Raw genomic sequence first — 27,934 nt, forward strand, 5'->3', positions numbered from 1 at the left:
AAAGAGAACAAAAGTATGTCATGTTTTGTATTTGGAAATTATCCTGGAGTAAACAGCTGAAATACACGAAAGAGGAGAGAGAAATGGAAAGGGAACGTGGCCTTTTTTCTCCCAGCTGCAGAGATTACATCTTCTGACAAATCATGTCTGAAATAATTGGTAGAACTAAAAACAAAACAAACCAACCAAAAAAACACCAAATATAGTCTATCCGTGACTCTAAATTCCCTTGTTACTGGGTTGAAAACATATGTTGCAGGTAAAATTTAAATAGCCTGTTAACCTCTTCCTTGCTATCAACCGAAGATTAAAAACTTGCTTCAAAGATAATTTTCCTCATATTAAACAAATTAAAAAGAGAGCTTAACTTTACCTGATGTAAAAATCAAGTAAAATAAAATACATACATGGAATGACATTAGAATTCCTGTTTTTGCTTTTATTTTCTGCATGATTTCCAGTGTGCTGTGTTCTCCAGCTCCTATATGAAGGAAGCCTCTAAAGGAAAAACGAAAAGAATGGGAAAGTCCTTAATAAACAATTTAAATATTGACTATTTTATTGTGACAGAACATCCCTCCTAATAAAATATTGTGTCAAGTTTTATGAAATTTGCATATACTTCTCATAGGCCACCATTTTAAAGTTTGCCTCTGAGTTTTTCTTTTTAGTCGCTCAGGCTTTTAGTACTTTTGACATGATGACTTTAGACTAAAAACATACAATTATATAATAACAATATACTTCCTATTTAAGAGCTGCTGAATATCAAAGTAATTTTTTGTCACATAATTTTAAAATTATTGATGATGTTATCCATATTTCAAAAAAGCAATTGAAAATTATTTTAAATCATCAGATATAAACTCTCCAGGCATGGCACTCACAGAAGACAGGGGATATGCTAGGCTTCCAATAGTTGATACCTGGTTTATGCCTTCCAGACAGGTTTTCTTCTCACTCCCAGTACCTATGCAGTCAGCAAGATCTACCATTTCTACTGTTGAAGCTCTCAAATTCTTTTACTTCTCTCTCTTCCTGCTTAGCCCAGTCTACTTCAGCAACTTCCCATCACTGTTAAGAAGCTGCCAACCCCCTTAATATAGCATAAAAGGCCCTTGGGGACACACCCCTAACCACCTCTCAGGTTTTATCATCTTCTAGGCCCCTCTTTATATATCGAGCTCGAGCCAAACCAATTCCCTCAATTCTTGGAAAGGGCCACGCTGTCCATTAACTCTTGAATGTCTCACCAGGATTTTTGTTGTTGTTGTTGTTGTCATTGTTTTTCTGCCTGGACTACTCTTTCTCCTTTCGTCATTCTGCTAATTTCTGCTTACCCTTTAGATATCAGTTTACGTCTCACTTTCTTCTGGGAGATCGCCCTGCCAGCAATCCTCCCTTCTCACTTGTCCCTAAATAAATATTTGTCGAGTGGACGAATAAACAGAAAGAGCTCATCACATACAATATATACAATTCAGTAACAACATATGCGTGTGCGCGCGCACACGCGTGTGTGTGTGTGTGTGTGTGTGTGTAAAAAGGGACGGAGGGGAAACAGTTGCTGTTAAGTTGATTCCAACTCCTGGTGACGCCATACATGTCAGAGCAGAACTGTGCGTGCTTCATAGCGATTTCAATGACTGTGATCTTTCAGAAGTAGATTGCCAAGCCTTTCTTTTGAGGTGACTCTGGGGACTTACCACTGGGAGGTGTCAGGCACCAATCTCTGTATCACTCGACCTCATTTAGTTTCAGACTTAGCTGACTGTGTGCTCTTCTTCAGTTGGTTACTTCAACATTGGGAAGAATGATCTATTCAACACCCCAGTCTCTTAATTCCTTAGCTTCATCACCACCTATAACCTTTCCCTTCACTACTCAGCCATTCTACCCTCCACTTTTATCATTTTACCTCTGTAGGTTTTGTTCTAAAAATCTGCATCACCTTTAAAGTCATGATTGCAACCATCGCTGTCATTGACAAGCATCCCCTTGCTTTCCAAGTCATATACTCTAGTACCTTCAGTCTAGCAATCTTCAAAATTCCCACAGGTTGCTCATACTACTTTCTCAATGTGCTTCATGTCCTTCCCATTACCAATTCATATGTTATTGTCTACCACTATAATTATTCATTTGCAAACACCCTCAGCTCCTTTGGACTACACTCTCAGTCAGTCACTTTTCAAAATCCTGGATGGGTTTAACCTGATATCTGCATGTACAGAGCCCTGGTGGCACAGTGGTTAAGAGCTCGGCTGCTAACCAAAAGGTCAGCAGTTTAAATCCACCAGCCTCTCCTCGGAAACCCTATGGGATAGTTCTACTGTGTCCTATAGGGTTGCTATGAGTCAGAATCCACTCAAAGCCATATACAGCATCTACCCCAAAGAGTTTAATGCTACTGTAGAGAACAAGTCATCCAACTAACTGGTCTTTCCTTATAGTCATGATCATAAACTTCAAATAATCAAACAACAAACAATTTCTGACAGTTCTACTACCTCTGACCAGGGAGCGTGGTTTCCAACTTTTGAGATACCCTTTCCCTTCATGAAACCTTAAGCTCTTCTCGCCCTACTCGCTCCTGTCCCCTTCAACTCTCAACAGATGACAAATATTTATTTCTCATTATTTCATGAGAAATAAAAGGCAATCATTTAAGAACTGCTTCAACTTCCCATCACTAAATCTACCAACCTACCTCCACCTCTATCCTCAATTTCTGTCTTCCTTTCTGCTTAGATGCAATAAGTGCACTGCTTCTATCAGGGTTATAGCCACTACCTGTGCCCTGGATCCCCTTCTCTCACGTCTTCTTTGTGTCCACTTGCAAATCATTTTGACTCTTGTGCTGAGAATTACACTTGGCACAGAGCAGGGACTCATTCATTTCTGTTCAGTGGAAGAACTTAAAGAAGTTACTATTTCTTATACTGACTATATGTGAATTTAATATGAAAAGTGTCTCTGGTGAATGTTTTTATATGGTTTAATTGGGTTAGTGTATCAAGTAGGGTTAATCTAGCAGTTAAAAGAACAACAAAACAATAATAAAACACTTTGCTACTCAAGGCTACCCTGTGCCTTCTCCCAATATAGCACAGTTCTAATATAGTGAAGGTCTCTGATGGATTGTAATATTTGGTGATCGCATGCTTCATCCCCCTGCCCCCACCTTAGTCCTGCTTAGATCCTAAACATAAATGATTCAGCATCTGATTAAAAGCACATCTGTGGTCTTGTTTCGAAACTTCTAAATCAACCAGTCTGGTAGTTTTCACAAAGGCTCGGTAAACTGGAAATCATAGGTGGAAGACAAAAGTTACAAATTTTTTTAAATGACAGAGAGATTTAGGAATAGCTATGCCAACTGTCTGAAGTCACAGCGAATAACATCTTAAGTTAACTGGCAGAGTAATTGCCTGATAAATAGGTTGGGACACACTTATTCTTCACTGTCTATCAGCTCCAGCTAGTTCAACTTCCTAAGCAGTCATAAGCTTCTCTAATTATTTCCTTTACAAACTGAAACCAGCTGCAGTTTTTAAAGGTGAGGTACTACATTGCCTTTGGCGGGCCAATTTTGTGGCTATATACTATTATTTTGACGTTTTATTTTACACCAGCTTAATGAGGAATGGTTTAAAATGCTAGCTGTAGAATCAATTTCTGAGTTGAGTCTCCATTAGAACGGTTGGGTCATTTCAGGCATTTCTTAGAAACTCTCTGTGTCTTAGTTTCCTCATCTCTGCCTCATTGGATTATGGTTAGGCCCAAATGCAAGAACTAGGTCAAGTGCATAGCACAGCACCTGAAAAACAGATGATACTCAACAAAAGTTAGCTGTTCTTATTACTGTTGTTCTTACGCTGTTATTACCTGGAATTCAGCCTCTAGTGGAGACGGCTCACTGGGGGGATCTCTTTTCTTCAGGTTATGTAGATATGGATGTAATTCAGACAAGCTCACTTCCGTCTCCCCAAACTGATTGTATTCCACCAAGGCCTGATGGATCAAGATGTACTGTGCCTGTAATTTCAAAGGAAAATACAAATAACTTATGGTCCTATAAATCAAAAATTAAATAAAATATCTATTTTCATAGTTTTTCTCATATTGGGATAATGTATGCTTAAAGAAAATTGACACCTAGAACATTTAAATATTCTGGAGTTGGCTGTCACAGGGTTCTCTGGAATATGAAAAAAAAATTAACTTTCAGAAAAAAATAGCTTGCTAAATAAATTAGGTACCTATTAGGCATTGCAGTTTTTATTTCATTCCTGACAATTATATCTGATTTTCTTTTCACTATTGCTGAGTCAGTAAATCACATTACTTACTGATACAGCAATTTCACAGTGTATCTAAGAAAGCAAACTGCCATGGCATAGAATACGCTTTCTAAAATAGTTTTCTAGAAAATTTTTAAGACGAAATTATTTAAATTTAAAAAAAGAGAGTATAGCAAACCCAGGCTGAATAATTCCTAACTATTTATCATAGTTGCATTCATTTTTTTTTTTTAAGTGGCATGTTTCTGATAAAGTTAAAACTTCTTTAACCAATACTTCTACTGCCCTCAATTTGGCTGTATCCTTCAACTCTATTTTATTTTTTCACAGTGGAAATAGTTCTTTTTTCTCTGGTAACAATCTGTTTTTACATTTCTACATTAACATTTATGTATCTATAAACATTGCATGTTTTATGTGTTTTCTAAAAAATGACATAAATGGTATCCTGTATGTTCCATGTGGTGACTTTATTCACTCATTGTTTTCATATCTGTCCACCTGGATAGATATATACCTAGTTTATTCTTTTTTCAACTGCTGCTTTTTCTTTTTTTTTTCTAGCATAGCATTCATTGTCCAAAAAGCCTACATTTTATTAACCCATTCCCCTACTGATATATATCTAGGTTGTTTCCAGTGTTTTTTATTCAAACAGTACTAGAATCCGGTGACTATCCTCGCACATGCTTCTAGCTGCACATCTGAAAGGGCTTCTCTTGGGTATGGAAACCCGGTGGTAGGGTGGTTAAGTGCTACGGCTGCTAACTAAAAGGTCAGCAGTTCAAATCCGGCAGGCACTCCTTGGGAATTCTATGGGGCAGTTCTACTCTGTCCTATATGGTCACTAGGAGTCAGAATTGACTCGACAGCAATGGCTTTAGTTTTTCGCTTGGGCACATACATACATGTGCAATGGCTGGGGTGAGTATGGGCATTTTCAGTAATAATGACCGCTTACGATTACTGAATACATGCTCTGTGCCAGGGAATTTCTAAGTGCTTTCCTTGTATTACATTATTTGTCTTGGCCATCCTCTGAGGTAAGTACTATCATTATCTCCATTTTACAGAAGACTTAACTGAGGCACAGAAAGATAAATTATTTTATGAGATACTCCCAAATTGCTTTCTAAATTAAGCATTCTGATTCACACCCCCATTCGCTGTGTGGGAATAGTTATTTCCCCATATCTACTACCAACATTTAATATTTTCAGAAATGTTCCCTGTCTGATGTGTGGAAATGGCATTTCATTCTTTTTAATTGTGGTAAAAATGTATGTCACTAAACGCTCGCAAATTCAACAATTTTTACATGTATAATTCAGTGACATGGAATATATTCATAATGTTGCACAACCATTATCACTATCTTTCCCTCAGTTATTCTACCACCGTTAACAGAAACTCAAAAAAAGAAAACGTTGGTTGACATTTTCTGAGAGGAAATAACTCCCAGACTAATCAATAAGCAATAACTTTCCTTTTTCCCCCTCACTCTTGCCCCTGATACCCACTAATAAGTTTTGGTCTCTTATACATTTGCCTGTTTTGTTTAAGTGGGGTCATACAGTATTTGTCCTTTTGTAACTAACTTATTTCACTTAATGTTTTCAAGGGTCATCCATGTCGTGACACGAATCAGGACTTCATTTCTCTTTCTGGCTGAGTAATAATCCATTGTACGTATGCACCACATTTTGTTTCTCCATTCATTTGATAATGGACATTTAGGCTGTTTCCACCTTTGGGCTATTAGGGATAATGTTACAGTGAGCCCTGTGTGCAAGTTTCTGTTTATGTTCCTGTTTTCAATTATTTTGGGTATATATGCAGGATTAGATTGCTGGTCAGATGGTAGTTCTATGTTCAACTTTTTGAGGAACCGTCAAACTGTGGTATTCCATTATTTTAAAAGTATGTTTTATATTCACCTTTCTGCCACAGTACTTTTAGACACTAATGTGAAATTCTCCTAATTATGATTGGTGGCCTACACATGTTTAGTTTTCATGAAATGAAAAGGAAACCATTGTCACCCACTGTTTGAAGTTGTGAAGAATTTGGGTTACTTTTAAGATCACTATTACCCATGAACAGATTTCCTGCTGAAAACAAAAGTGAGAGTAATCACTAAAGGTTAGAAGGTACCTCCACTTGAACCATCAGGCATCTCTGTCGCCGGAGCTTAACTACATAACCATAAATATCCACTTTGTTCTCCGCTTCCAGGCCCTCTAGCATGGCGTCAATTCCGATGTAGGTGCCTGTGCGTCCGACACCAGCACTGACAAAAACCAAAATAGCAGTGAAGGCGTGACGGTGACAGGGAAGAGAAACAAGAAAATAGTCAAAGAAGAAGTAGGGAAAAGACTGTTCATCCAAATAGCACTTTCCACAGAGTAGGATGTCCCTAGCACCCGGTGGCGGAAGGATTTGAATAGCCCCAGCTTGCCACTGGCGTTCTTTTTTTACCTGCAGTGCACCACGATGGGGCCACTGAAGAAGTTGCTGAAAGCGTTCACTCTCCGTCGCAGCTTGAGGAGCAGGTGAGGATCTTCAGGAACCCCATGGTCGGGCCAGCTGATGAACTGAATGTGGGTCACCTCTCTGCCAGTGGCTTTTTCTTTTTTCTAGTCAAGATACAATATTTCCTTTGAGATATCTATATATATTTTTTCCCCGAAAGCAAACTACTATCTGACATAACTAAGTGGCAGGGGGACCAGTACAAAAATACGCCTGCTGCAGAGGTAAAGCACTCCAAAGAATTCTTATTTCTTCAGCCATCCTGTATTTTTTTTTCCAACTCTGATGGTATTTTCCTTTCTAATTAATAATTAGTAGTTGAGATATCATGCAGGATTGGCATGCCCTAACCAGATAAGACCTGCTGGCACAGTGGTTAAGACATCAGGCTGCCAACCAAAAGGTCAGCAGTTCAAATCTACCAGCCAATCCTTGGAAACTCTATTGAGACAGTTCTCCTCTGTCCTACAGGGTCTGCTATGAGTCAGAATCAACTCCATGGCAACGGGTTTGGGTTTTTTAACCAGTAAGACATAGATAAGTTTAGGTGAAATTCTTACAAACTCCCATGCTGCCAAGTCAAAAAGCAAAACCTACAAGCAAACCAAAAAATGGAGTGGAAGGTGTGCAAGTGTGTGTGTGTGTGTGTGTGTGTGTAAAGATATAAAGGAAAAGGTCATTCTCAGAGCTGTTTGAAATACTCTTGCTTGGCAGGCCAGCAAACAGGACTGTTGGTCATGTGAGGAAGGTCTAGTTATTTGATGAATGCTATATTTCTTAGGCTCTCTCCTATTAGAATCATCAATTCAGAAATGTAGAGAGAGAACTGAGGTCAGTCAGTCCCAAATTACAGCTCAAGTTTGTCTCAGTTTCACAGTAGCCACCAGAAGATGCATAAGTCGTAATTCTCTGATCAGGTATGAAGAAGAAGTGCCTACATCTAGATGACAGGAGAAACAAAACACTTTAAAAATAAAGAAAAAAGAAAAAAAGGTTGGTTGTAATTTTCTGATAGGAAATAACTGAGTTCATTAAGAATAGTAACCCCAGACTAATCAGTGTAATGTTGATGGCATCAGCCTCTACATATCCACCCATTTCTATGGATTGGGAGCCCCCATGGCTAAGTCAGACACCTATTTAGCCATGAACTTGGTGGGATTGTTCCACAGCCCCTCCATGGGCAATTTCTTATTGTTAGGTGCCTTTGAGCTGGTTCCAACTCATACGGGTGACCTTATGTACAACACAACATCTGCATTAAAAAAAAAAAACTAAACCCAGTGCCGTCGAGTCAATTCCGACTCATAGCAACCCTATAGGACAGAGTAGAACTGCCCCATAGAGTTTCCAAGGAGCGCCTGGTGGATTCGAACTGCCAACCCTTTGGTTAGCAGCCATAGCACTTAACCACTATGCCACGAGGGTTTCTGCCATGTGCATAGTAGTTAGTAATTCCACAGAAGTCTTAGAAGCCCTTAGGAGAAATACAAATTTTTTTTTTTTTTTTTTTTTTTTTTTTTTTTTGCATAGAGAATTTACCTGGACCATATAGAAATAAAATTTAGATTACTGAAAGCCCTCCAACAATTGGAATTTAGAGAAATTTTCAACTTCCTTTATAAACACTGGCATTTTTTAACAATTCTGTTAAGATGTATTTCAAATACCGTAAAATTAACCCATGTAAAGTATACAGTTTTTCGTTATATTTACACAGTTGTAGAACTATCACCACTATCTAATTATAGAACATTTTCATCACCCTAAAGAAGAAACTTACACCCATTGGCAATCATCCCCATTCCTGCCCCACCACCTCAGTCCTAAGCAATCATTAATCAACCTTCTGTCTCTGTAGATGTGCCTATTCTGGACTTTTTTTATATAATTGGAATCAGACAACATGTGTGGAGACCTCCATTTTAACTATTATTTAAGGTCACATTGACCTCCTTCTTTTCTGTGCTAAACATATCTCTACTACATATTACAACTTTTTACTTCTTAAAACTCCAAACAACTAAACCTGTTGCTTTTATGTTGATTAGACTCATGGCAACCACATGTGTTACAAAGTAGAACTGGGGTGTATAGTTATAACTGGATACTTCTTAAAACACACACACAAAAAAACCCCAAACCTTTTGCCCTCAAATTGATTCCAACTCATGGTGATCCCAAGTGTAACAGAAATAAAACTGAGCTCCATAAGGTAACCTTTATGGAAGCAAAAAATGTCAGGCCTTTCTTCAGCAGTGCCACTGGGTGGGTTGGATTCACCAGCATTTCTATTAGTCATCAAGTGCAAACCACTTGTACCACACAGGGACCTTATGCCACTTGTATACATATTCTTTCCATAATACTACTAAACTCATTAAGAATAGTATTTGTTCATTAATTCAATAATGTAATCATTTATTCAACACATTTAATGAACTCCTCTATTTTCATTATACTTCATGGGCCAGAGAAGAATAAATACTTTCAATTTGACTTGGAAAATCACTTCTTTGACCAATGACTTAGTACGACTCTGTTGGCTTGTGTTATTCTAATTCAACTGTTTCTCCTGAAGGTCATTAAAAATAGTTTCCCTGATACTTTTTAATTTCTCACTTTCATATTCCATTACAGTATGTTCAGAAAAAAACATAGCAAAACAAAATTATGTCATAAAATAGACTCACATTTGTAATGCTCAATTTCTGAATGATGTAATCTGGGCATCTTTTGTGTTCGTTGATCTTCACAACCACATCTCCATAAGTCTTGGTACCTTGTTCCGTTGATGGCCAGTATTCTGCACACTTGTTCTGTATTTTTAAAAAATCATTAATGGTTCTTATTTTTCATTTAAACAAAGTTGTTTCATTAAATATTCTTTTTAAAAAACAAAACTTTATTTGAAATTCTGAAAACATTGATGTATTCTCCTTTATTCACATGTACACCTTAAGCTATGATGCTTGAAATGTATTCCATTTCCCATTCATGTCTCCTGAAGGAATTCCTTCATCCTACTTAGCAGAAGGGCTATATTCCCAGGCTTAGCTGCATGTTACAGAACATGTACTCGCTGATTATCAAAAAGGGATAAACTGCATGTGATTCGTTTCAGGAAGGAGAACGGGAGACCTTCAGACTCCCTAAAGTCACACTGCAGGAGTTAACCATCTATCTGCCCGTCCCTAAAGCCACACTGCAGGAGTTAACCGTCTATCTGCCCGTCCCTAAAGCCACACTGCAGGAGTTAACCGTCTATCTGCCCGTCCCTAAAGCCACACTGCAGGAGTTAACCGTCTATCTGCCCGTCCCTAAAGCCACACTGCAGGAGTTAACCGTCTATCTGCCCGTCCCTAAAGTCACACTGCAGGAGTTAACCGTCTATCTGCCCGTCCCTAAAGCCACACTGCAGGAGTTAACCGTCTATCTGCCCGTCCCTAAAGCCACACTGCAGGAGTTAACCGTCTATCTGCCCGTCCCTAAAGCCACACTGCAGGAGTTAACCGTCTATCTGCCCGTCCCTAAAGCCACACTGCAGGAGTTAACCGTCTATCTGCCCGTCCCTAAAGCCACACTGCAGGAGTTAACCGTCTATCTGCCCGTCCCTAAAGCCACACTGCAGGAGTTAACCGTCTATCTGCCCGTCCCTAAAGTCACACTGCAGGAGTTAACCGTCTATCTGCCCGTCCCTAAAGCCACACTGCAGGAGTTAACCGTCTATCTGCCCGTCCCTAAAGCCACACTGCAGGAGTTAACCGTCTATCTGCCCGTCCCTAAAGCCACACTGCAGGAGTTAACCGTCTATCTGCCCGTCCCTAAAGCCACACTGCAGGAGTTAACCGTCTATCTGCCCGTCCCTAAAGCCACACTGCAGGAGTTAACCGTCTATCTGCCCGTCCCTAAAGCCACACTGCAGGAGTTAACCGTCTATCTGCCCGTCCCTAAAGCCACACTGCAGGAGTTAACCGTCTATCTGCCCGAGGTTGTGTTGCTTTCAAGCATTCACAAGCACTTGTGAAGTTAGTACCTAAATGTAGACTGAATTTAGAACAATACTGAAAAGAAACAGGAGTCAAGTAGTAAAGTCTGGCAGTTATGCGAAAGCGTTGAGATTTCATGCACATATGTATTTAGATAGGTACAAATATCATTTTTCTACATTTACGAAAAATGTAAAGCAAGTGTTACAATGACTAAAATAGAGAACTACCTGTTTTAGTTGTCAAACACATATCCATGCTTTTTAAGATGCAACTCAACACTTTGTTTTCCGGACCCTGACAATGTGTATCTACCCCTTGAATCTGCTGGGTCCTTACCCTGTTTCCTTCTTCACATCGAGTGACCATCACAATAACCGTGGCTTTCTGTTCCCAGATCATCCTCCAGAAATCATCAACAGTTTCATCCCTGGGTCCTAGGAAGTGAACACATGCAAGCTAATAAGAAATATTTCTTACAAGTGATATAACGCAATTAAAAAAAAAAAAAAAAGGAATAGCAGACTGTCAAATAAATTACCTTGTGCAGCAATGTATTTTCTGGGTTCTTTGAAACCCTGTTCAAAACACATACAGAAAGGCAAGTCATTTACTGATCACTCAGTTACTCATCAATATGCAAAACTGTGTGTCCGTGCAGTCGCTTTGGATCAGCCATTTCTCGGCTGTGGATTTTCCAGGGCATTTTAAAATTATAAGCAGGTGTTAATGTATGATCAGGCACATAGCTGTGTCAACAAGTTAGCATTTGGAAACAATATTCCTAACTTTTGTGTCTTCCCTATATGCCCAAAACAATTTTAAAAATTATAATTTGTTTTCTTCTGGGATGTGCAACAATTTACTGTAGTAACCCAGACATTCCTGTATTTTATTCCTGCCACTGCTCACAGCACCATCTGCCAGAATTTAATCTTCCCCACCACCATGTAGTTACTTTTGGAATTTTTACTCAATTTCTTTCAATAAATCACTCTGGGATTACCCCACATTTCCACCTCTTAACTCTTGCTGGAATATCCTGCCTATTCCCTCAAGCCCCTCCCCTTTTTGTTGCCATTCCAGATAAGAGACACAATGACTCTCATTTCATTCCTCAAGATGTCTGATTTCTCCACTCCTATTAGTCAAGGCAAAGAAGGAATACAGAAGCAGCTAAGAGTGTGCTAATTTCTTCCCAAATTACCTCATCCTCCTTAAATTCACCTCAGCAATCAAAGAAGCTCTTCAGGGAGAAATAACTTGCCATTAGATGAAATTTAGTCACATGGGCCACAAAATGTAAGATAAATGTCAGTAACTTCATGATACAGTATCATTCCTACAGTCATTTATTCAACAAGTATTTGTTGAGTGGTTACAGTATGTCAAGTACCTATCTAAAGGCTGGGGACAATGCATTCTTGAAGCTCCTTGTTATCTCAGAGAAACACGAGTGGAACCAGACACCAAAATCATTAGTCTATATTGAATAGAATATAAAGTTTTTTTTCCCCCCAGAGATTATCTAAATTCTTAAAAAATCTCTCACATAACCAGGTCTGCTCTCAATTACTTTGAAGAAAAAAAATTATTTGGGAAAGACACAGTAAATGAAAATGAACTTGATTTATGCTAATTTGGAGGCTTGCTGGGGTCACCTGACAGAAACCATTAAAATAGAGGTAAAATTATAACACAGTAATTGTATTTCCAAAGACTGGGGCCTCACATTTGCAAGTTTTGGATGTCATTGTAAACACGTCTTTTGAGGATCACGTAAAAACGGAAGAGAGTAAGAGATTACATTGTGGGTATCATGAATATGTGTTAAGGGAAGAGAAATTTGTTGCTGGGAATAAAATTTCCAGGGACAGCATTAAGCTGTGATAAAGAAATTGTTGAATTTCAAGCAAAGGTGATGGGAAGCACTGGCTTTAGGTTGTGGTCTCCAGAGGGAGAAGGCTTGGGAAAAAATCCTGCCTCTGCTCATACTAGCAAAATGCAGAGCACCTCCTAGGGTTGTTGTGAGATGTAATTGAATTAATATACATAAAGCACTTAAAATGTGACTGATACATAGTAAGAACAGAATAAATTTTATTATTATTGTCATGAGACCCACCAGCATCATTGATGCCAAGAGTTTTGCTCTGGAAAGTCATTAGGTATCTCAAAAAGGAATTTATTAATGACTAAAACACAGATTGAGCCCTGGTGCTGAAGTGGTTAAGAGCCCAGGTTGCTAACCAAAAGGTCAGTTCAAGTCCACGAGTCGCCCCTTGGAAACCCTGTGGGGCAATTTTACCCTGTCCTATAGGGTCACTATGAGTCAGAATTGACTCGATGGCAACAGTTTTTTTTAAGACGCAGATACCGAAGATGCATGCTCCATGACTAATGCAAGTAAAATTCCCGAATCACTCTATAATTTCTGTTAACTGTGTAAGTTAACAAATAAAATATTATAATTTGAAATGTGGCCATTTCATCCACTCTGCTAAAAGTTTCTGTATTCCAGTAGGCTAAACTAATGAAAATCAACTAAATTACGATTGCTTTTTCTTCAAGAAAAACTTGGTAATTATTTCATAAACCAGCATATATGGTAGCATGCGATATATCTTGTCAACTGTTTGGTTGTCTAAAACAAGTTTTTGACAGAACAATCTTTTGGCAAGGCTATATGGAAATAAGCACACTCATGAGTTGTTGTTAACTGCCATCAAGTCGCCTCCAACTCATGGCGAACCTGTGTGTGCGGAGTAGAACGGATCCATAGGGTTTTCAAGGCTGTGACCTTTCAGAAACAGACTGCCAGCTCTGCCTTCAGGGGCACCTCTGGGTGAGTTCGAACTGCCAAGCTTTCAGCTCGCAGCCTATTTAACCGTGTGCACCACCAAGCAATTCCTTCAAGCGTTGCTGATGGAATATAAACTGGTTCAATGCCTGTGGAGGACAATTTGGAAACATCTTTTAAAATTGCAAATGCCCTTTGACCCTGCAAATTTCTCTTTTAGGAATTTATCCTCCAGATATACTGAAACCCATTGTGAAATATGAATCGTGATTATTTCTTGTACCATGGTAATACATTTCATCAATATTTTCTAATACTAAAATTAGAAATCACACTTAATTTACTGATCACTAATATAGGAACTGGAGCCCTGGTTGGGCAGCAGATAAAGAGCTCAGCTGCTAACAAAAGGTCGGCAGTTCGAATCTACCAGCCACTCCTTGGAACCTCTACGAGTGCAATGAGTCAGAATTAACTCGACGGTAAGGGTTTCTTTTTCTTTCTTTCTTTCTTTCTTTTTAATATAGGAACTAGTTAAATTCAAATTACTGACAAAGTACTATAAGAATATAAAGAAAAGGAAAGATGTAGAAAAAGCTGTATGTTCAGAGTCAGCAAACTATGGCCTAAAGACCAAATCCAACGTTACCTGATTTTGTAAATATTTTTTTGGAACACAGCCACATTTTGAATTGTCTAGGAAAGCTTGGCAGTTCAACTATAGGGATGAGTAGTTGTAACAGAGATGGTGTGACCTGCAAAGCCAAAAGTATTTGCTATCTAGCTCTTGCCAGAAAATGCGGGCCAGCCCCTGCTCTTAATAGTGATAGTATATATCTCTAAGATGTATATTTTCAGTGGATAAAGCACAATATAGAACAATGTGGGGATTATGTTGCTATTTTTGTACAAAGAGGAAGGGAAATTATAAATGTTAGTGCTTTCTTGTGGATTGTATGAAGAAATTCTTGCTGCATAAACCAGAACTAACATAGAAGCCTCTTCCGGTAAGTGGAAACACTGAGAAAATGGAGGATTCGGCGGGAGGAATTTTTTTTTCGGTCTATATTTTTAATACTAGTTTAAATTTTTTAAATCGCGTGATGCATTACTTATTTAAAAATTAAGAAATAACAAATTTTAAAATATTTTGAATGAATCAGCCATGTACAGATACATACACTTTTGGATAAATACGAAGAACAGATGATCTGTGTCAGCCAAGAACATCACAGTAAAGATAATTAGCCAGAGCCTGCAGTCCTGACCTGTACAATGAGCACAGCGCAGATGGCTGGGGCAAGTGTGGGGCTCTTGTGATAAATACATGTACAGAGCATCTAGTCTAATATCCAGCATACAATAGGACACCAGAATATGTTAATTATTAGCATTATTTTGATAGTAAAGGAAAATCCCAGATTACACTTAGTACCAGTAGACAAATGATATGTAACTATTCATGTAAATGCTAGAGATTTTGTGGTTTATATATGTTAACATTATGGACTTACTTCAAAGTATTTCTGATAATATTTCAAGTCTTTTCCAAAGACAAATATGGAAATGAATGGAACGCATAGATAAAAGAAAAATGAAAATCAGTGAAAGAAACGATGCATTTTCACTCACATCAATGTAGCTGGCATTTATATAGTTTGACCCGACGTCTCCATTTATCTCAGAGAGTTCAACACGGTTATAATCATCTGTTTAAAGAAAAGAAAAATCAGTGAAATACTAAATAACTGAGTAGCCTCAACATATGGTACCTCAATTCTCAGGAAGTACTTACAAGGAAGAATGTCGACATAGCGGTTTTTGTTCTGGTTAAAGGACTTTCGAGCGTCCTTGATAGAAAATTTGCTGAACACCCGTGGTATGCTCTGAAACACACAAAGATCCTTTGGTCACAGCAAATTCAGGGAAAATAGTTTCTTGCCAGTTACCATGCGAGCAAATGAAACATTGTGCAATATATTTCCTTTATACTGATGCACAAGTTGCATATGGTAATTAAAATTAACATTGTTAGGAATTATGAAAAATAAAAACTTTGTTTTCCTTAAAAATTAATGATGGATTACATGGAGAACAAAACCCATAACTGAGAGTAAATTTAGAATTAGTTGCTGTGCCACTTTAAAATTCATTAAAAAAAAAAAAAGTTGGATGATTATCTAAAGTACAAGTTCAAATCAGTCAAGTGTGATAATTATAAATACAATAAAGCATTGTATCAAAATATTTACTAGCTGTATGACTAAGAGTTTGTCAACCTCTATGAGTCTCTTTTCTGGTCTGTAAAGATCTGCTTTGACTCTGTTGTAGTATTGTGTGAGATAAATTATAAAGGAAAATGGTTATACACTTGTGTTTAAAATGAAATTATCTTGAAAATTAAAATAGCATTCCTCACCATAATGCATGAGAATGCACATACCTGAAATTCAGCCAGAAAGAGTCTTCCTTCATCAGCAATCTTTCTCTTGTAAGTTTCCAACAGAGTATCTGCATGGATCGGCTCCACGTTCATCAGTTGTCTTTCATCGTCTTTAAACATATTAAAGATTCAGGACTAGTGTTATGTCTATCCTTAAAATGTTCATACAAATTTTATTACATTTATATCCTGGATTCATTCCTTAGTCTTCTTTCCTTCCCAGACACAGTCCACCTGGGAAAACTCACTCTCATATAAACATTCACCCATAAATCAATGGCTTAGAAGTCTCATACCGCAGCCTTCTTGTGGGATTTATGTTCATCTTTCCCACGGACTCTCAGACTTTCCTCACACTTAACGCATTTGAAAACAAAAACAACAACCATTGCCGTCGAGTCAATTCCAACTCATCTGTTTCTCAAAATCAAAGTGTTCAAAATAGAACTCACTCTCTTTTATCTAGAATTTCCTATCTCGGTAAACAGGATCACCATTCACAAAGTAATTAATGGTTGAAATTTCCAAGTTATCTGAGATGTCTCCTCTCTCCCTATACCCACTAGGTCCCTTCTCTTCTGCCAGTGACCAGGTTCAGCAGCTTTCATCATCTGTGGATCTCCCTGGTCCCTGCCCCCATCTCCATTCACTCCTCATACTGCTCTAACTTCTAAATTGCCACGATTTAATCTTCTGAAATACAAATATGATCATGCAACTCTTCTTGTGGGAAAAAAAATAAAAACTTGCTGATGCTCCATTGCATTAAATCTGAAGTTTAAATGCTTAACATGATATATGGGTCCTTCCATAATCTCATCTGATTTATCTTGTCTGCACTATTTCCACACCCTCTTTTTTCATACCTTATGCATAAATATTCTATAAAATGCATCACATGATTTCATGTCCCCTTGTCTGTGTCCATAGTGTTCCCTCTTTCTAGAATGTCCTTCCCCATTTTCTCTGCCTACAGAACAGGTACTCACCTTTCAGGTCCCAAACCAAATATCACCAGCGAAATGACTTCCACATTTATTTGTTTGGTTATATGCATTTTATAGTGATTACCGTACTTATTTATCTATATCACAATTAATGTTTTTTATTATTTCCATTTTTAACTTAAAAAATATTTTAAACATACAAGTGAAAGGAGAGAATGTGACTAGTACACTGTACCCAAAACTCAGCTTAATTTGATTATCTGTTCACACTAGTTTGTAAAACAAGTTATATTCTTTATGCTTTCAAAATATGAAACACATTATGTGCTAAATATAAGTTTCCTTTTATCTATAATTTCATATCTCAGAAAACAGGATCACTGTTCACAAAGTAATTTAAGGTTGAAATTTCTGAGTATCCAAAATGTCTCCTGAAGAGTAAAATAACTTATTGAAGAGTGAGCTGTAACTGTATGTGGATCTGAAAAGCAACAGTTTTAGATAAATAAGAAAATTGAGCTGTCACACATGTAAAAAGTACATTTTTCCTACTCTTCCACCTGATGCTGATAGTATTTGTATTCAGTGCTCTTGTTAATTCCCTCTATTTATCAGATGAAGAAAGTGGCTCTCCATGAAGTTTGTACATATGTCTTACTGCCAGTGGAAATTGCTTTTCCAATCACAATTATCAAACTTGCCATCTGCAATTTCTTCTTCAGGTTGTTGAGAATCCCTAGTATTTATTCTGAACACAGGACCCATCCTTGCTTCTAAGGAGCATTCTGGTTGCACTTCTTCCAAGACAGATTTGTTCATTCTTTTGGCAGTCCATGGTATATTCAATATTCTTCACCAACACCACAGTTCAAAGGCATCAATTCTTCTTCGCTCTTCCTTATTCATTGTCCAGCTTTCGCATGCATATGAGGCAATTGAAAACACCATGGCTTGGGTCAGACACACTTTAGCTCTCAAAGTGACATCTTTGCTTTTTGACACTTGAAAGTGATCTTTTGCATCCGATTTGCCCAATGCAATGCGTCTTCTGATTTCTCCACTGCTTCTTCCATGAGTGCTGATTGTTGATCGAAGTAAAATGAAATCCTTCACAGCCTTAATTTTTTCTCCATTTATCTTGCTTTGGGTTTGGGCATTGGGATAAATTCTAATGAAGTCGGGGTAAAATTGAATTCATTCCGAGGGACAATCAGATTACCCTTGAGCTAAAGTATTTCTTTGATGCTGTCCAGTCAGTCTTGACTCTTTTAAATGGATCCACCTTCTCTGCTCAGGTACCCATAGCCCTACTGCTTTTCATTCTTAACTCACTCTATCAAAACCAGTCAAGACTCTTTATCTCATTCATTTATTTATTCATTGATAATTATTGAGTTCCACATAATCGCAGAGGTTCTGGAGATAAGACAGTGAATGACAAAAGAAAACATCCCTCCCATCACAGAGCTTACATTCTAGTTAGGGGAGATTAGTCAAGAAACAAATGAATAAATGTGTAAAAGAACGTCAGGCAGTAATCTGCAAAGGAAAATAAAGTATATCAAAGAAGCCCCAAAGAGCTAGCCCTAAAGCTTCTGCACACAGACGTGGTACCTGGTATTGCCAGGGGATGCCCTTCAAGGACAAGTTAAAACAAGATGGAGGAGTTCTGAAAATTTTCCTCTCCTGAGCATGAGAAAACAAATTATTTCCTTTATTGTAAACTGATTGTGGTTTCTTTAACTCTAGTCTTCTTTATGAAATAAAAATCGTATTTTTAAAAAGAAATTGTATAAAAGTTTTAAAAAGTAAAGGAATTTCTTTCCTCTCATAAGTCCAATTGCTGTCCTTGGTTGTGCTCATAAATGTGCCTTTTTAGTGGGAGCGGCCACCCAAGCTTGCAGGGACTTGAGGAGATTTACCACCTTCTCATCTCTGTGACTTTCTGTGCTCTCTTCCCTCTCCCTCATTTTTTAGTCTAACCTTTCCCCACAATCCTAGAAGACTCAGATCTTTCTGCTCCCTATAGGCAGTTTTCTACCTTCTATCTTTCAATAGGAGCCCTGGTGGCTCAGTGGTTTAGAGTTACAGCTGCTAACTAAAAGGTTGGTAGTTTGAATCCACCAGCCACTCCTCGGAAATCTTATGGGGCAGTTCTGCTCTTTCCTACAGGGTCGCAATGAGTTAGAATCAACTCGACGGCTTGGGCATCTTTCTGTAGAACCACACACATTCAATAGCTATGGCATTTATCGCATTACTGTAATATTTGTGGAAACGCTGGTGGCATAGTGGTTAAGTGCTAATCAGAAAAGGTCGGCAGTTCAGATCCATCAGGGGCTTCTTGGAAAGTCTATGGGAAAGTTCTACTCTGTCTTATAGGGTTGCTATAAGTTGGAATCGACTTGATGGCAATGGGTTTGGTTTGGTTTTGGTAATATTTGTCAGTACTTCTGTTTTGCTCTATTAGATTCTAAACCCTTTCAGGGCAGAGTCTGTCACTATGGTATTCTCAGTACCTGGCACAATATTTGGCATACACTGAGCACTTCATAGATGCTTGATGATTGAATAAACGAATTTAAGTTTCATCAACAGAGAAAGTCTGGGTTAGATCCAAAGCACTGAATTCTCTTTTAAACTGTATGGATGCAAATGTAGGGGCATGACTATTGATCAGTAAAAAAATTTGCATACTTACCCCTTTCAACAAGTTCCTGTTGTTCATCCAAATTGCTGTGGAAACAAAAAAACACAAGTTGCTATATTTTAAGAAACCTAGAATTCGGTTGGCATTGAATTGATTTATTTCTCCATTAATGAATGGGTTAAAGGAAGGAGGGAAGGGAAACAGGGAGGATAAAACGAGAGGAGACAAGGAGGTAGGGGAAAGGAGAGGGGAGCAAAGGAGGAAATAACCAACCTGTGAAACTCAGGTAAGCTATTTTAAACCTCCTGTTTTTCGTAAAACGTGGCTGTTCTTGGCCAAAGAAATACATATGCTTCCCCATATATACTACCCCTCCAACCCTTTCTTCTGCCTTTTCTCATTCCTAGAGCCACCTAACCCATTTCGTACTGAAGGAACAGGCACACCCTCTTTTCACTGGTCATTATTAAAAGAAGTCCATAACATTATTCATGGTTGTAGAAAATATTAAGATTTAACACAAACCAATAAAACCCATGGAAACCCTGGTGGTGTAGTGGTTAAGTGCTATGGGTGCTAACCAAGAGGTCAGCAGTTCAAATCTGCCAGGTGCCCCTTGGAAATTCCATGGGGCAGTTCTACTCTGTCCTATAGGGGTGCTATGAGTCGGAATCGACTCGAGAGCAGTGGGGGAATAAAATCCATACTAAGTCTTTGATCAAAAGTTCACTTGTGACCTGAACTTCACACTGTGCTGTCTGAATTCATATTTTTCACTTAACTTGTTCCATCCCTGCCCCATGAATACGTGCTTGCATTGGTATTACCGTTTTTATATTTGGAAAGCAACTCTTACCTGGATCTTTTCTTATGCAGGTCATAGATTTTGTAGAGAACAAATAGCAGGGCTATTGATGTCACAATAATCAGGAATACCAGAAATATAATCAGAGCTTTAGAATTATCTAGAAAATGAAAAAAAAAACACATTAAAAGAGCTTATGATGGCAAATATTTTCTGAATTCTTTGAATAATCGCATTTAAAGTATTTGCATTCTAATATTTTCACTTATTTGAGGTTTGAGGGTAAGAACAAATACAATAAATTCCTGATTTTGTAAATTTTACATAAACTATGTAGGACCAATAAAAACATTTTATATTTAAAGAAAGTAATTTTTTTTTTAATTAGGATATAGAAGAGCGGTTTTCTTCCCTTCCATTAAATAATGTCCCCTTATGAAATAACACCATTTAGATTTAATATCTTTCTTTCAATCACTCCATTTTGAAATTATCAAACAGGTAATCTACTTATTATAAGACTCAAAGAGAAGCCCATAGAGTTAAGCTTTATATGCGGAAGTGGGTCTTTTCCTCAGGGAATCAGAAAAGGCCTCTGGTCCACAAAGATAGACCCTCTTACCTGCTCATTGATGGTAAAATTAATTAACCAAGAGATAAAAATATTTCATTCTATACTTAGGATGAGACTTACCCTGACTTAAATTTTCCCTAAGATTGAAAGTGAAATCATACCCTTTCCTGAAGGAAAGGGCAGAGGAGAGAGTGTGTTGGAAATATACCTTATAATGAATAATATGTTCAGCTTTTCATATACAGTGAAAGTGCAGGAAAATAATGCAGTCACTTAAGGGCCCTTGACCCCAGAGCCATTTGCTAGCTCTACCCCTTCCTAGTTGGGACTCTGGCCAGAACCCTTGCTATCTTTATGTCTCAATTTCCTCATTCCTAAAATGAAGCTAAATGAGTTGATTTACAATAAACACTAGGCACAATGCCTGAAACACAGTAAGTACCAACTATACACTGCTAAAAAAATTTTTTTTTTTTAAGTCTTACTGTATACCAAGCACTGTTCTAGGTGTTCAGGATACTTCAAAGAACCAAACAGACAAAGGTCCCTGTCCTCATAGAAATCATCTTCTACTGAGGAAGTCAGACAACAAAGAATAAATATAATAAATAAGCAAATAATAAAGCAGCTTAGAAGACAAGGGCTGCAAAGATTAAAATGGAAAAGCAGGATAAGGGCATTTGGGAGTGTGGGAGGTACCATATCCCAACATCAGGTACATTGTCAGATATGTTAGGGGGGCTCATTGAGAAGGAAAGGGAGTTAGCCCAGCAAATATTTAGGATTTTGTGTTCTAGGCAGAGGGCATACTCAGGGCAAGAACTCAAAGGCAGGAGCATGTCTGCCATGCCCAAGAAATAGCAAAAATGCCAGTGAGGCTGGAACCCAGTGCATGAGGGGGAGAACAGCAGATGTGACCTAAGAGCCAGTGTTGCAGGAAGTAAGGGTGAGAGGGTCAGATTATTTGGGCCTTTTAAGCAATTTTAAGGATATTTTGTTTTTTTACTTTGCATGAAATAGGTAGCCTTTATAGGGTTTTGAGTAGAGTAATAAATTTTGACTTACGTGTTACAAGGGTTCGTATGACTACTTAATGAGAATGCCATAATCCAGGCAAGAGGTTACAGTGGTTCAGACCAGGGTAGTAACTTTGAAGTGGGGGGAAATAGTTAAACAGAGTTGTAATTAACTGGAATCAGGAAGGCTGTAGGTAGAACAGGCTTCAGGGGAGAAAGAGTTCCTTTCTGGATTTGAGAGTTTGAAATAATTATCAGACATCTAAATGGAAATGCCAGGTTGAAAACGGGATATGCAAACCTTTAGCTGTTAAATCATAAATCTACAGAAGAGGCATTGGGCTGGAGATAAAAGAATCCCTGGTTGTTAAACTGCATCTGAACAGAGAGGTTTATGGAAAAACCAGATCAAGCTGTTGGGAAGCCATAGCTGCAGGTCTCCCTGAGGTACCACCCTCTGGTAACTGGGCACAGCCCTGTTGACACCTCTGAAATCTATTCCCATGGAAATATTAGTAGAGGAAAAAAAAAAACCAGTTACTATCAAGTCAACTCTAACTCATGGTGATCCCATGTGTGTTAAAGTAGAACTGTGCTTTATAGGGTCTTCAAAAGCTGATTTTTTTGGAAATAGATCACCAGGACTTCAGAAACTGGTTCTTATTTGGGATATGGAGCTTCTAAGCCTGGTTGGCACCTGTACCACAAATGTGGTCTCTCATCAGATTCACCTCTGGAAGGGTCAGAGAGAAGTCCCTGAACTGCTGTGTTCTTCTGCCTGATTCTCTGTATCCTTTTAAGGTGTGTGAATTTGAAATGCCTACTTGAGTTTAAGACCCCAAGAGTGGATGATACAGCTAAAAATGATTTACATAATAAAAAAAAAACATTTTTATTGTGAAGAGATACAAAAGAAAAGTCTAATATGGAAATAGAATCACAGATGCACGGCTAAATTTGTATGGCATTTAATACTAGAGCTATTATGTTACAAATCTTAACCAAAAGGGCTAAAACTTCACAGAACTTAGCAGTTCGGAAAGTAAGCTGTTTTTGTATCTTCCTCTTGACTTTGGAAAATAAAGCTTCAGTGATTGTCTATGTGCCTATGTGTGTAGGAAAGAAGGACTGAAGAGTAGCAACGACAGTAACAGAAATAGCCTATGGTTGATGATAGAGCACACAGCAGTTTAAATGACTTAATTTTGCCTACAGAGTAAACAAACAGAGAAAGCTTAAAGCAGAGTACCAAGTGTTCTTTCTGTGTAGGCTCATATCCACAGGCAATGTTAATAACTCTGGAAAGAGCACCATACAAGTGTTGTCTACATATATAGGAAGCTCTGAAGAGAACTGAAAATAGAAATGGTTAGAAATGGTTGCTTCCACGAGCTGAACAATTAGTGGGGAGTGTTGTGACACAGCTGTTATTTTCATTAAAATAACGAAATTTTAAGTTACTGGATTTTTTCTGTGTGCACCTTTACTTTGATTGAAATTATTTTTAAGTTGTTAATCATAAAAAACTGAACAGCCATATTGTTGCTGTTATGAAATATTTAAATAAACTTCAATTAGGTAAATCAAAAAAATATCTGTACCTAACATCCACTTCTACAAAGTATATGGTTGAAGGACAAGATAAGATAAAATAGGTAATAATTGCAGAATATTACACAAAACAAAGTTGCCAACATGAAGGAAATGCCACCAAAAAGTCGTAATTTAATCATCTGTGCAGTAAGTCCTTTTGCGTATTATTCTATAGGTCAACAATCCTTTAATAAATGAAAAATCATTTACTCATCTAAATTTAGGAGCCCTACTGGGGCAAATGGTTAAGCGCTTGTCTGCTGACCTAAAGGCTGGTAGTTCATACCCACCCACTCCATGGCTCCACAGGTAGAAAGACCTGGAGATTTGCTTCCATAAGGGTTACAGTTAAGAAAACCCTATAGGGCAGTTCTGTTCTGTCACACAGGGTCGCACCTAACAACAACAACTATCTGAATTGCAGATATTGTATTTTAACATAATGTTCACCTATTTTTTACAGAACAATTTATAATACTATGTTCATTGAAAGCTTATTATTTAAATATTTTAAAATGAAATATGAGTTTCAATATGAAATAATACAGTGGTGTAAGTGCTAAGATATGTTACTATACCCATACCCATTGCTGTTGAGTCAATTCCAACTCATAGTGACCCTACAGGACAGAGTAGAACCACCCCATAGAGTTCCCAAGGAGCACCTAGTACCTTCAAACTGCCAGCCTTTTGGTTAGCAGCTGTAGCACTTAACCACTACACCACCAGGGTTTCTATAGAGATACTATAGAGATAATTACTCTGTTACTATAGAGATAATAAAATAAATAGCTCAGTGGTGACTTACAAGATGTTGATTTAGTCCTACTATCTGCGAGTCCATAAAATTTCCCATTGTAAAAACTGACCTAAATTTCAGCAATAAAAAGAAAATAAATTAGTTTTCTAAGGTAAATTTATATATCATAATGTAAAACATACATTAGTCATCATTCAATGCTATTTATTTTTATTTAAAATTTATTAAATATTAAATTGGTTTGCTCTAATTTAAAGTTGAAATTTCAAGGTTATATCAATAGTTTGTTGTCAGATATTTTTTAAAAAGTATTTTGACACTGCATGAGATATAAAGAAATTTTAATCCTTTTATCAATAATAATAATAATGATAATCAGCAAGAATAAATAAAATCCAATACAGAAGAATTGTTCATAATTGGAAGTTAAAATTCCCAATTAATAGACAAGTAGCTTCGCATTTGATTTAAAAAGAAAATTCAACCATATGCTGTTTATAAGTGCTATAGATAAAATGTACCGAATTTTTTTTCAAAGGCAAAGGTATACCTTTTGAATGGACACATTACAAAATAAGAATCGGAATAGTTATATCAACATAATATTTAGCTCACAAGGAATTAAAAGGATAATGATTGATTCCTTAAAGTGATACAGGGTAACCTATAGGATAGAGTAGAACCATCCCATAGGGTTTCTAAGGAGCAGCTGGTGAATTCGAACTGCTGACCAGCTGGTTAGCAACTGAACGTCTAATGACTGTACCACCAGGGCTCCAGTATAGATATAACTAGCACAAACATCTGTGTCTCATAATATTTAATGCAAATATATAAAGCAAAAATAATTTATATGTACAAGGAAACTGAAAAAGGCAAAAAGAGCAATGGCAGTCTTTGGCAGAAAACAAATTAAAGAATAAAATAGATCTGAACAATATAATTGAAAGAGATTTATGATAAACATGAAAAATAAAACTGACATACATATAAGCTTTTCTCCTATGGAAAATATATAACTTCCCCAGTACTCAAAGACTATGCACAAACATCATACTTTGGGCTGTAAAAAAATACACTATGAATGTGAAAGGCAGAAATTGTAAAAGCCAATTTTTTTTTATAAATGGATAACTAATGGCAATAAAAAATTCAATTATGAGAATGTAAAAACACTTTTGAAAATAATATATATATAAACTTCCAATTTTTTTTTTAGAAATTACCAATAAAAAGAATCCTGCTTGAAAGAACCATTTATTAAAAAATAAATATATAATTTTTTTTTTTTTTTTTTATGTGCAGGCACTGAGAAATTAGTGATAAACAATATCATGGAACACAGGGAAAATTTTACCAGAAGCCAATTCATAGCTTTAAGTTTTTTGAGTTTTGTTTGTTTTTAGCTTGTCTTGGCTTTTAGCTGGGAAAAAAAAAAAAGGAAAAGCAATGGAGGAAAAAAATAAAACAAAAAATCTTTCAATCCAAAGCTACCAGAAAAATATCAAAATAAACTCAGGAGAAGGAAAAGTAAGAAAGTAATCATAAAAAAAGAATTTGTAATTTGTTAACTAGGGATCACAATACTGAATAGTATGGAAAAAAGAAAAAAAAAACTGCTTCCTCATAAAGCTATAAATATAGAAGTGAAGATAGGAAGAAATATAAAACAAATTATTGTAAGTGTAATAAATTAAATAAAAGACAGTCTTGAAAAGTCAGGGAAGACAATGGATAACAGAATATCTTCTAATTTGAATTTTAAGGTATTGTATTTTAATATGGTATCCACCTATATTTTTTTCAGGGTAACTTGAAGAGTGGAAGAAGAGAATTATAGGAAGAAAGAAGAGCACGCAGTAAAGTGGCTAAAGAGAGAAAAACCTGAAGATATTTGAGAAACCGAAAAGGAGTCAGTGCGCCTGGAACCACGTGGGCAGTGGGGAAGTAGAGAGAGATGACATGGCAATAACATAATACTTCTTTTACATGGGCTATTCTTCAGAACAACATAAATGCCCAAACTCACTCAGAACGGGTAAAAATACCTGAAAAGACCAATAATTTGGGGAAAAATTATGTAAATGGTTCCCAAATAATTCCTTTGTGCTAAAGGCATCAAATAGCAGCCATAGCAGTTAACCACTACACCACCAGGATTTCTGTTTTTGTTATTTCAATTTAAAGGCATCAAAACACATTTTGGGGGGCATGGATAATTCCTATATTATTTAACATTACAAATAGAGAAAAAAAATATCTCCAGCGGGTCCTATCAGGTTAGCACAAACTTCATAACCAAATGTAACAAGAATAATGGACACCTGCATATATATGCAAACACTACCCCACCCACTTATGGAATGATCTCACTTATGGATACATATTCATGAAATATTAGTAAAATATTATACTGTTTAATAATGTTTTAAAGACTAATAAACAATGACAGAGCAGGGTTTATTTTAGGAAAGTGACTGGCTTAGCATTAGAAAACCTATCATTATAACTCACCATGTAAACAAATCAAACCATGTAATTACAGACAGTCCCTGGATTAATAATGAGTTCCATTCCCAATCCTGTCTTTAAGTTGAATTTGCACTCAAGTCAGAACAGTTAGGTATGGTTCCTATCTAATGTCAGTCAAATGTTTATCTTAGTATATAGTATGTAGTGTACTTTTTTACCTGTAAAAAATTAAAGAAATACTCCTAGATACTCTAAGACATCTTTAACGTAATAATACAGTAATAATAATAATGTTTTTATGTGCATTCCAAAGTAGCGCCCATTTGTGATTATGAACTATTGTATGTACCTCTAGTTTTTAATATAATAGGCTTAATGGGTGTTGGTTCATCACTAAGTCGGATGTTCATAGCCTGGGGACTGCCTGTACAAGCATGTCATCATCTAATATACTGCCTTTTTTTTATATATATAAAATCTAAATTAGTTTTCTGATTAAAAAAATTTAAAAAGTCTGTAAATAGAAAGACATTTCCTTAATCAAAACTGATCAGAAGCCAATTGCCAACATCATATTTAACAGTAAAACATGAGGGGAGTTCCCATTAAGAGAGGAATAAAAGCGATGTTTGACCAATAAAAATTGTGTCTGATTCCTAAGTACTATGAAGAAAATTAAAAAGCAAATTATAAACTGAAAGCAAAGTATACAACACATATGACAGTTATACATTATGACAATTATCAATTTCCAAAGAACTTCCCAGATGAAAATTAGACCAAGGAAATAAAGAAGATATTATCACAAGACCAAAAAGTAACTATATTTACCCTCAACAATGAGTAAAGATACACCATTAAAACAAAAAGATACCATATTTCACCTAAAACCAAACCAAACTCATTGCCATTGAGTTGATTCTGACTCATGTTGGTAAAACTCTCAAGTAGCCATTTTATAGTCTGTTACGGGAATGGTAATTTGCTTACCTTTATAGAAAAAATATTAATATGAATCAAAAAATCTTAAAACATACGTAAGTTCCTTT

General features: G+C 36.9%; 1 protein-coding gene across 10 annotated transcripts in view; it reads right to left on the bottom strand.

The window, feature by feature from the left end:
- PTPRC (protein tyrosine phosphatase receptor type C) overlaps positions 1 to 27,934 on the bottom strand; it is a 136,699-nt gene that overhangs the window by 8,158 nt on the left and 100,607 nt on the right. For all 10 annotated transcript variants that reach the window (XM_023548249.2, XM_023548247.2, XM_023548245.2 and 7 more), the window contains 13 exons: positions 24,462 to 24,522; positions 20,522 to 20,630; positions 19,717 to 19,751; positions 16,069 to 16,178; positions 15,421 to 15,511; positions 15,258 to 15,334; positions 11,367 to 11,403; positions 11,165 to 11,262; positions 9,530 to 9,655; positions 6,783 to 6,940; positions 6,459 to 6,594; positions 3,889 to 4,038; positions 408 to 498 (listed from right to left, as the gene is read on the bottom strand). In XM_023548249.2, coding sequence (XP_023404017.1) covers positions 408 to 498; positions 3,889 to 4,038; positions 6,459 to 6,594; positions 6,783 to 6,940; positions 9,530 to 9,655; positions 11,165 to 11,262; positions 11,367 to 11,403; positions 15,258 to 15,334; positions 15,421 to 15,511; positions 16,069 to 16,178; positions 19,717 to 19,751; positions 20,522 to 20,630; positions 24,462 to 24,522 — 1,279 coding nt within the window. The remainder of the gene's footprint in view (positions 1 to 407; positions 499 to 3,888; positions 4,039 to 6,458; positions 6,595 to 6,782; positions 6,941 to 9,529; positions 9,656 to 11,164; positions 11,263 to 11,366; positions 11,404 to 15,257; positions 15,335 to 15,420; positions 15,512 to 16,068; positions 16,179 to 19,716; positions 19,752 to 20,521; positions 20,631 to 24,461; positions 24,523 to 27,934) is intronic.

This window comes from Loxodonta africana, chromosome 20 (genome assembly GCF_030014295.1).
Source record: "Loxodonta africana isolate mLoxAfr1 chromosome 20, mLoxAfr1.hap2, whole genome shotgun sequence".
Lineage (NCBI taxonomy): Eukaryota > Metazoa > Chordata > Mammalia > Proboscidea > Elephantidae > Loxodonta > Loxodonta africana.